At 37.0% G+C, this 10,779-nt stretch overlaps 1 protein-coding gene across 1 annotated transcript in view; it reads right to left on the reverse strand.

Moving 5' to 3' along the window:
- Positions 1–3,725: 3,725 nt before the first annotated feature.
- Positions 3,726–10,779, reverse strand: part of LOC143022866 (proclotting enzyme-like) — a 7,213-nt gene continuing 159 nt past the window's right edge. The window contains exons 2-4 of the mRNA XM_076181250.1: positions 9,124–9,200; positions 7,965–8,071; positions 3,726–3,974 (exon numbers count right to left, since the gene is read on the reverse strand). Coding sequence (XP_076037365.1) covers positions 3,833–3,974; positions 7,965–8,071; positions 9,124–9,200 — 326 coding nt within the window. The 3' untranslated portion in view covers positions 3,726–3,832. The remainder of the gene's footprint in view (positions 3,975–7,964; positions 8,072–9,123; positions 9,201–10,779) is intronic.

Here is a 10,779-nt window from a genome sequence, read left to right on the forward strand (position 1 = left end):
CAATTAAGATTAAATTCAGATCACAACAGCAGAAAATGTCTTAGCAAAAACAGGGAAGCTAGCAGCAAGTGAACAATACAAAAAGGTATGGATAAAAAGAGAAATGAATAAAGAGGAAAGAGAGGAGGAAAAAATGAAAAGACAAAAAGCTAAGAAAAAACGAGAACAGAACAGTCAGAAAATGATAAATTCTATTGGAAAGTAGTGAATATGAAAGTGAGGACGTGGGACATACTAGAGAAAAACACAAGGGAAACAGAAAATACAATGGAAGTAGCAGAAAATTAAGAGTGTCTTACACAAATATAGATGGATTAATAACAGGATTGAATGAACTGAATGATTATCTGAAGGAAAAAGAACCGGACATAATGGGAATTGTAGAAACAAAATTAAAAGGTCCACTACCACCCAACAGTGTAGGACATGATGCATATAATTATTGGATTAGAAACAGAGAGATAAAACAAGGGGGTGGAGTTATGTTTCTGACAAAGAAGGATATAAAAGTGAGGTGTGTCACATATGGAAAGAATACAGTAGAGATGATTATGATCAAAGTGGAAGACAGAGATAAGAAGAGCAGAAAGTTTGTAATAAACTATGTGCCCCCAAAAACAGCCTCGTGGGAAGAGAGTGAACATAAAAGTATGTTAGAAGACACAAGGATAATATTAGATAAGATAATGGAAGATGGAGGAAGAATAGTTATAATGGGCGACTTTAATTGCAAAGAAATCTGCTGGGAAGAGATGACAGTAAAGGGTGGAGACGACTCATGGGGAAATGTTCTACTCGAAATGATTATTGGCCATGCAATGACACATTGGATACAAGAGAACACTAGGTATAGAAATGAAGAAGAACCATCGAGACTAGACCTAATAATCACATCTGAACCTAAAATAGTGGAAAAGATTGAATATAAAACACCAATAAGTAAAAGTGACCACATATTGATTGAACTGGAACTAAACGAGGAAAAATACATAAAAAGAAATGAACAATATAGAAAAGGAAGAATGATGTATGAAAAAACAAACTTTGATAAAATAAGAGAATTCTTTCAAAAAGAAAACTGGGAAAGAATATACAAAGAAGAAACAACAGTGGAAGAGAAATGGAATATTTTGACAAAAATTTATAATAAAAAAAAAGGAGTGGAAAAGTATGTCTCAAGAAAAAAAAAATGTAAAGTGCTGGTACAACAAAAGTTGTAGGGAGTTAAAAGACAAAAGAGATAAAGCTTGGACCAAATGGAAGAAAAACAAAACACCTGAAAAATGGAAAATATATACTTGTTATAGAAATGAATATGTACAAACGTGCAGAGAGGAATAGAGAAAGTATGTCATAGAAAAATGTAAAGATCAACCAAAACTATTTTACAGATCTGTAAACAACAAACTGAAAAACAAACAAGAATTAGAGAAATTAAGACAAGGAGAAGTTGAATACACAGAGGAAATAGAAATGGCGGAAATTATGAACAAGCATTTTAAATCAGTGTTTACAAGGGAGAACATACAACCTGGAGAGATCGAATGGAAAGAGAAAGTCCCCCCTATGAAAGAAATAGAAGTAACAAAGAATGAAATAATGAAACACCTGAGTAATCTTGATGTCAGAAAATCGCATGGACCAGATGAAATAGCAAAGTGGATTTTGAAAGAATGCAGGAATGAACTGGCAGACAAAATACATAGCATAATAAACAGTTCCTTGAAAGAAGGAAAAGTTCCAGAAGATTGGAAAAAAGCAAAATACCTATATATATAGGGGGAAATAAAGAAGACCCTACCAACTATAGACCAGTCTCTCTAACAAGTACAATAGCAAAAATTTGTGAAAGAATGATCAAAAGTAGACGGGTAAGGTATTTAAGAAAAAAAAAAAGTGTTAAATCCAAGGCAATTTGGATTCAGACAAGGACGATCATGCGTCACCAATTCAATATATTTCTATTCAAGGCTACTAGATATAATACAAGAAAGAGATGGATGGGCTGATTGTGCATTTCTAGACCTAAAAAAAGCTTTTGACAAAGTACCACATAAGAAGTTGCTTAAGAAATTAGAAACTGAAGGAGGAATAGAGGACAAACTGCTTAAATGGATGGAAGACTTTTTGCAAGAAAGAAAAATGAGAGTAGTGATAAGAGACAAACACTCAAATTGGGATGAAGTAATAAGCGGTGTTCCACAAGGAACAGTTCTGGCCCCAATAATGTTTGCTATATATATTAATGATATGGATGAAGAAACTGAAAGTTATATAAGCTTCTTTGCAGATGATGCAAAAATGTTATAAAAAGTGAACACGGAAGAAGATTGTGAGTCACTACAGAGTGATCTCAATAAAGTATGGGAACGGAGTAGGAAGTGGGAGATGGAGTTCAATACTAAAAAGTGTAGTATAATGGAATTTGGAAAAAAAAAGAATATAGGATCATATAAACTGGGAGAAGGAATAAAAAAAGTAGAAAATGAGAAGGACCTGGGAATCATTATTATGAATAGTATGTCAACTGAGAAACATATAAACAAGATTTTTGGAGAAACTTATAATTTAATAAGAACAATCAAAGTGGCATTTACATACCTGGATGAAGAAATGGTGAAGAAAATACTAATCACTTTGATAAGACCAAGATTGGAATATGCAGCAACGATGTGGTTACCAACTTAAAAAAAAAAAAAAAAAAAATGTATAACAAAACTTGAAAGAATACAAAGAGCAATTACAAAATTGACACCAACACTCTCAAAACTATCATATGAAGAGAGACTAGCAAAACTTGAGGTACAGACACTAGAGCAAAGAAGAGAGAGGAGATTTGATAACTATTTACAGAATCATGAAAGGCATAGAAATTATTGATAGAGAGGATCTAATAAAATGGGATGATAGAAATACAAGAGGACACGGAAAAAAAAAAAGAAAGAAAGACAGCTATAGAAGAGATCTGAAAAAGAACAGCTTTCCTCACAGAGTAATAGACATTTGGAACAAGTTAGATGAGAAGGTGGTGTGTGCAAAAACAATACATGAATTTAAAAATAGTTTAGATAAAATGATATATGAAGACGGGACACACGAGCATAGCTCCCATTCCCGTAAAATACAACTAGGTAAATACACAACATGATGATAAATGCAAATGTGAGCCTAAACTGCTATTCAGGTTTGTCAGCAGTAAATTAAGACACGGGGAACAAATCTCTTAGCTAACACTGGCTGGGAAAGTTTACAAGAAAGCATTGTCAGAGGTTTCATGTTTTTGTACAAAAATATTTCTGGGTGAAGAGGTGTAAAAGTAATGTCAAATTGAATGAAATAAAATTGAAAGAAAAGAAACTACACACCATATTGGAACAATTCACATGTAAACAATCCCATGGTCTGATGTGACCTTGGACTGAATACATTTAGAATGAAGAGACTAATAGGTGGCCAAGATTCAAGACTTAACTGTGTGCCTATTAGAGAAGGACATAGTGCCACAGGACTGGAAAAGAGCTAATGTGGCGCCAATTCATAAAAGTTGAAGGAGGACTACTGAATTGCAGATCCTCCTGGATGGTAGGTCATATATTGCTCAATCTATGGGTAATGCTGTGGGCTTATACAGTACATATGCACATCCATTGCCTTACCCACCAAAGTTGGGGTGCCAGCTTTTGTTGTGATTTTTTTTCAACCCTGGGCAGGGATTCGAACTAATATAGCTGAATGAGCGGTCAAATGTAGAACCACTACACCAGCAACTCAATATAGTGTGTGTACAAAGCTGATTTTGAGCATATGACCAACGACTTGGGTACACCGTTACTCACTTCTCGTACATGATGATCTTCACGACTGAGACGAAGTAGGCCCGTGGGATGTCATTGACCTTTATGTTGTGATCTGCATAACGCACGAGTATATCTTCAGGATTTATACTCGGAGGGAGCTCCCTTGATGAACTAAGGCTAGAAAAGAAAAGAACAACTGTGAATAAAGGGTCCCAAAATTGGAGTTGTCACATCCCCCCCATAAAGTCTACATTAATTCATTCAGTGCTTTTAACCAAGGAAATGTGCCAAGAAAATTCACTTTGAGGTTTGTGAAGGATAAAGATTCGAAAAGAATGAAAGAATTTTGAAAGAGGGAATGACAATACAATGAGTGAGAACATGAAAGAAGAGCTTCCACCATGAGGCATGACTGATTCTGTTATACTTGTTTCCCGTGCTTGGACTGCCAGTGCAGATACAGGCTACTGGTAGTTATTGGATTAGAACTCGGATCCTTCGGGAGTTTGGGTGGATCCCTGAGGGACACCTCTTGCACACACAAGTTTGAAAATAAGTGATAAAATATGATGTTTGGCTTGATATGAGCTATCTATATACCAAGCATTTTCCCCCTTACCAGGGTGGTAGCCAAGTCAAAAGGCATATACCCATTCCCATCCATTTCATTCCCACCCATTCCACATCCATCCACCACCCTTTCCTCCCTTTTATCTTAGCTCCTCATGGATGATTGTTCATCCCTGTATCTCACCCACTGCCCTGGGTCAGAAGCAATGCACCAAGACACAGTACATCCCGAGCAAGGCTGCTTCCCTTAATTGGTGATCCCCCCTCTGTCCCCTTATCCAGAAAAAGGAATGGGGAGAAATCCCTTTGGGCTGCATCAAAATGTCATCCACACATAACCACTCCCTAACCCCCCACCCCCAGACCATCCCTTTCTTGCATCACAGTATCATCTATAAACAGCCATTCTCCACTCACCCTTATCTCCTGCTTTCCCCCTTCCTTGCTCAACAGACATTACCCTCTTGCTCAATACCCCTTTCACCCCATCTATCTATCCATCTCATCTTCAGTTGTTCCCAAGTTCACTCCATCCACATCTGCCTTCCACACTTCTTTTACTAATCTTTCTTCACTCTCTCCGTGTGTCCAAATCATCCCAATACTCTTTCATCAGCCCTATCTGCCTTCTCCCTTTCCACCCCACTCTCCTTCTCACCTCGTTTCTTACTCTATCCAACCTTGTAATCCCTACCATACTTCTCAGACATTTAATCTAAACCACATTCAAACTCCTCCCATCCACTTCTCTTAAATTCCAAGTCTCTGCCCCATACATTGCTGCCAGCACAGTCATCCCTTCACACAATCTCCTGTTTGCATCCATTCCTAAATGCCTATTTCTCATGACACTTTTACACTTTTTAATCCCCCAAGGCATTTACATGCTTCTCTCAATCTACAATTTACCTCCACATCCACTCTTCCCTTTCCTGCCACACGTGACCCCAAATACCTAAAGCAATCCACTTCCTCCAGCCTCTCTCCTTTAAGACTTACTTCCAGTTTGCTACCATCCTCTCTTCTTGTACATCTCATCACCTTACTTTTGCCCACATTTACCTTTAATTTTTTCCTGCCACATACCTTCCCAAACTCCATCACTAACTCCCTTAATCCCCTCTGACCCTGCCACAAGCACAGTGTCGTCAGCAAACAATAACTGGCTCACCCACTTTTCTCCTTTTTCCTTAACCATTTCCATTCACACACCACCCCATCCATGTACACATTGAACAGCCATGGTGACATGACATATTGCTGAAGTAACACCACCTTTACCTCACACCACTTGCTCTCTCCATTTCTAATTCTAACACAGGCTCTACTACTCTCGTAAAAACTCTTGACTACCCTTAACAGCTTTCCTCCGATCCCATATATCTGCAAAACCTTCCATAGTGCCTTCCTGTCTATCCTTTCTAAACCCATAAAGGCCCCCCAAAAAAATCCTTACCTTTTCATTAAGCTTTCTCGCTTATCTGTCTTACCACAAAAATCTGATCTATGCAACCCTTACATTTCCTAAACTCACATTGTTCCTCACCAGTTACTCCCTCTGTTCCTTTCCTAATCTTCTCAATTAAAACCTTCCCATAAGCCTTCCCAATTTCTGCTCCTTGTACTCCTGTTCATTTTCCTTCTAATTTGAACAGTTTATTCGAGGTATCTCATTATCTTTTTTCTTTCTCTTTCACCATCTATCCACCACTCTCAAATTACTTCCCACAAAAAAAGATATATATATATATATATATATATATATATATATATATATATATATATATATATTTTAAATTCCACCACTCCCCTACGAACATGGACATCCAAAACTCTTCCTACTCTTCTGAATACCACTGCATAGTCCATTAAAACCTTATCAACCACCTTTCTATCCATCATCCTCTTCCATGTATACTTGTGCTTGACTTTTTTCCTAAACCCTGTGTTAGCTATCATCAACTCTAAACACATCTATACCATTAACTCTCCACTATGATTTTTACCTGGTACTCCACACTTCCCAACCATTTTGTCTATTGACTTATCTCCATCTCTAGCACTGAGATCTCCCAATACCACTACATCGACACTTCTCCCAAAACTCTCAAAGCACTTATTTAAATCTATCCAAAACACCTCCCTTTCCTCTACACTCTTCTCACTACCAGGCCCATATGCACTTACAAAGACCCACATCTCCCTCTCCACTTTCACCTTCATCCACATTAACCTTGAAGAAACTTCCTCCCACTCCAACATACACTTACCTATCTCTTCCCTTACTAATATAACCACCCCTCCCTCCTTTGTCCTCACCTCACTCCCACCGTCCCTCTACACTCCCAAACTCAACTTACTCCCCCCCTTCCAACTTACAAAGATCCACATCTCCCTTCCTAGTTTCACCTTCATCCACATTAACCTTGAAGAAATTTCCTTCCACTCCACCACACGCTTACCTATCTCTTTACTTACTAATGTAATCACCCCCTCCCTCCTTCGTCCTCTCCTCACTCCCAACATCCTTCTACGCTCCCAAACTCAAACTTACCCCTCCCTTTCAACTTAGTTTCACTTAATGGCAACACGTCCATCTTTCTTCTCACAAACATACCGCCTATCTCTTCCCTTTTACTCTCATCTGTATCACACCCATGCTTATCAAGAGTCCCAAACCTTAGGGTTCTGGATGAACTTCTTTGTAATATATATATATATATATATATATATATATATATATATATATATATATATATATATATATATATATATATGTATATATATATATATATCCCTTCACAGCCTTCCTCCTTTCCCATATATTTACAACACATCCTACATTGCCGTCCTTTTGATTATGTCATATGATTTCTCTAGATCCATAAAAGCCCAAATGATATTCTCACTTTTTCCTAAAAAAGTTTCACATAATCTACATTACTAAGAAATTCTGTCCTATGCATTTTCTATTCTTAAACCCATACTATTCTTCCTAATTTTCCCCTTTGTTCTCTTAATTCCCTCAGAGAGCACCCATTTCCCATATCAACTACATCTAACATACTGATCCCTTTAAAGCTGCTACATTATATATGTCTCCTTTTTCTTTGTAAAGTGGACTTATACAAACATTCCTCCAGTCATCTGGTACTCTCCCCTCCTTTAGGTACACATTAAACAACCTCACTAGCCAATCCGTTATAACTGTTCCATCCTTCGTCAATATTGCACCCCAGCAATTAATCTAATTCCCATGGTGAGAAAAGATTTTGGAAGATCACCCGTGAGGTGGCCCAGCCATGCAGCTTTCCAGTGCCTTTTCCCAGTCCCAACAGTATCAACACATAATAATCCTGGCCGTATATTCAAACTGTCCCAGATGTAACCACCACGCAGAGGACACGAACACATCATACTATCATGCTCCACACTGAGAATCCCGAGACAAAAACACATCTTCCCTGAGTGGCTTGCAGACCCAAGATGAGGCTGTTTACCTTAGAGCTGCGGGTCTTCAGCAAGAGAGAACAAAGATTAAGGGCAAGGAGTTGATTAATACCCAGAAGTAGGCGGTTAAGGAGAAAAATAACTTACTCTTCCACACAGTGGGCAGCGGTAAGGACATGCCTCGATGTAATTATGCTTCCGGCACAGAATGCTGCATTCTTTTGCTTATATCCAGATTTCAAGTGGATGGATACCTGGGGGAGAGGGAGGGAGGGGAGGTCATTTTGGGCCAACCACATTAGCGTGGCATTGATGTAAGAAATGTTAGGAATAAGAATAATTCTTGATTTAGAGTATTTCCAATTACCCTTTGACCACATCCAATTACCATTATTTGTTGTAAATATTTTCATAATTCTATTCTTCGACGAAAGGAGGGATGGGCTACCTTTTTAAGTGTGTGTGCCAAAACTAGTCAAATCTCTTATACAAAATTTTCTCGCATTTTCTTCTTTTACTTCGTTGGAAGTAAAAGAAGTAAAAATATTGGCTTACATACGAGCATGGGCCCCCTCCCTTCACCTCCTAAGGCCCCAATCAACTGCCCAGCACAGTATGCGGTTATGAATGGTCATAACAAAGAAGTTGGTTTTATATATATATATATATATATATATATATATATATATATATATATATATATATATATATATATATATATTTATATTACAGGTGAAAAATGTAATCACACATTTGTCAAACGCGGTAAAACCACTGTTGGAGTAGAAAAGACTGGAAACGGGGAATCTATATATTTCGATTGCAAACTGCAATCCTCTTCAGTAGATGAAGAGGATTACAGTTTGCAATAGAAATATATAGATTCTCGTTTCCAATCTTTTCTACTCCAACAGTGGTTTTACCATGTATATATATATATATATATATATATATATATATATATATATATATATATATATATATATATACATATATATATATATATATATATGGTGAGATCTGGGTTTTGCATGTCGAATAAAAGTTTAATGCGTCAGGTTTGGCACGCGATCCAAGGGTTGCCCAACCTTGAATTAGAGTACAAAATGTCTGATATACTATACGTATATTTCCACCTTCATGGTTTACAATTTTTTTTTCTTACAAGTATGTTCGTCAATACCAAGAATTGTACAAATTCATTATACATAATATTGCTTCCAAAAAGGCATGTTGGCGTTAGAATGAAAATTCACGAAGAGAATTAATAAGAATTATTGCAGAAGAAATTAAACGAAATATTTACCATCCACGGGTAGCTGTTAGATCCGGGTTCCGTTCCGTTGACCATTCTGACTCCATTCAAGTTGTGCCTGCCACATTCTGTTTCAACAAATCAAAGAAAAAATGATATGGGTTTAGGATATAGAGTAAAAACAGGAGAGTAAAAGTAAATGGTAGAATATCAAAAAGTAAACAAATAAGAAGGACCGCCAGGAAAAGATGTTTGGGTCCTTGTGGCAGGGTAGAAATTATCCACCAGGTTGACTGAGGCGAACAGATCCAGGCAAACTTTACAATAGTATATAATAGATACCGTGTATGAGTTGGCCCTTAGGCATTGGTTTATGAGTGAAGATGCGTTGTGTCGCAAATGAAAGATAAAAACTCCGAGTAGGTTCGCATTGCCTACCTCTACTACGAAAATCTTACAGTTGACACCACTATTACAAAAAACACCTTAGTTCACTGGTAGCAAACTTGATTCGTACAAAATTTGGGTACGTTTACGGCATTTATTTCACACCAACTCAATACAAGCCGGCACTTGTATTGTACATGTAATAACACAATGCGTAATAACAGATGATATATGAGGCTGATAGAAAAGTGGGGTAGAAGACAGATGTTACATTTAATGGGTTGGGTGTTTATGAAACAATATAACTGAGCAAGCTGCCTGAGTCCGCTTTCCAGCTTGTGTAGGTAATAAAAATGGTTATTTTTAAACAATAGCCGGGAGCCCGAGTGTATTGCTGACATGTCATTCCTTTGTAATCTAAGTGATTATGCAGAGACTCGAGATTATTCCAAGTAAACAATATTGCCATATAGACTTGTAACAACGAATCTGAATGGTGAAAGGGTGGAGAAAATTTAATTGGTTCACGACTGTAATATTACGCCCTTTGGGTAAGATCTTAAATCTAAAGTTAAAGATCATTGGTCTAAAAAAAAAAAAAAAAAAAAAAAAAAAAACAACAACTTGGCTGTATGTAGTCATATTAGCAAATATGTCTACACACAGCCAAGTCATAAATTTCCTTTCCAAGGAACACAAATCTATAATAAGGTATATAGAAAATACCTTTAAGAAAATAATCAATACAAAACTAGCCATCACTTTTAATGATATATATATATATATATATATATATATATATATATATATATATATATATACATATATATATATATACATACATATACATATATATATATATATATATATATAAATATATATATATATATATATATATATATATATATATATGCATGTATATATATAAAGAGAAGTAGCGAGCCCCTCTTAAGTGATGGGGTGATGTGGCACCAACGAGGACCTCTGGGATTGCACCCAGCCGCGCCCAAAGGCTCACGTTAAAACATCTTTGCAATAGCTCCCATACTCCTAATGCCGTCTTCCCCGCGATAACGTACAAACGCACACATGCACACAACAAGCGAGGGCATGCATTACGTGCGTCTTGCTGACTCACGCAGACATCACAACACACAAACACATCTCTGCTTGCATACATCTTCGTAATATTCCTTTCTTTCCGATGTTGTCACATACCCGTACCATCTCATTAAATCCGTTCGTCTTCCTCACGTTCGCTTTTTTCCTCATCTTACCTTATTATTTAGTTTTGAAATGCTCGTGTTTAATGACTCCCAA

Source organism: Oratosquilla oratoria, unplaced genomic scaffold (genome assembly GCF_046742065.1).
Source record: "Oratosquilla oratoria isolate Oo_2021 unplaced genomic scaffold, ASM4674206v1 SCAFFOLD209, whole genome shotgun sequence".
NCBI classification, from domain to species: Eukaryota; Metazoa; Arthropoda; class Malacostraca; order Stomatopoda; family Squillidae; genus Oratosquilla; species Oratosquilla oratoria.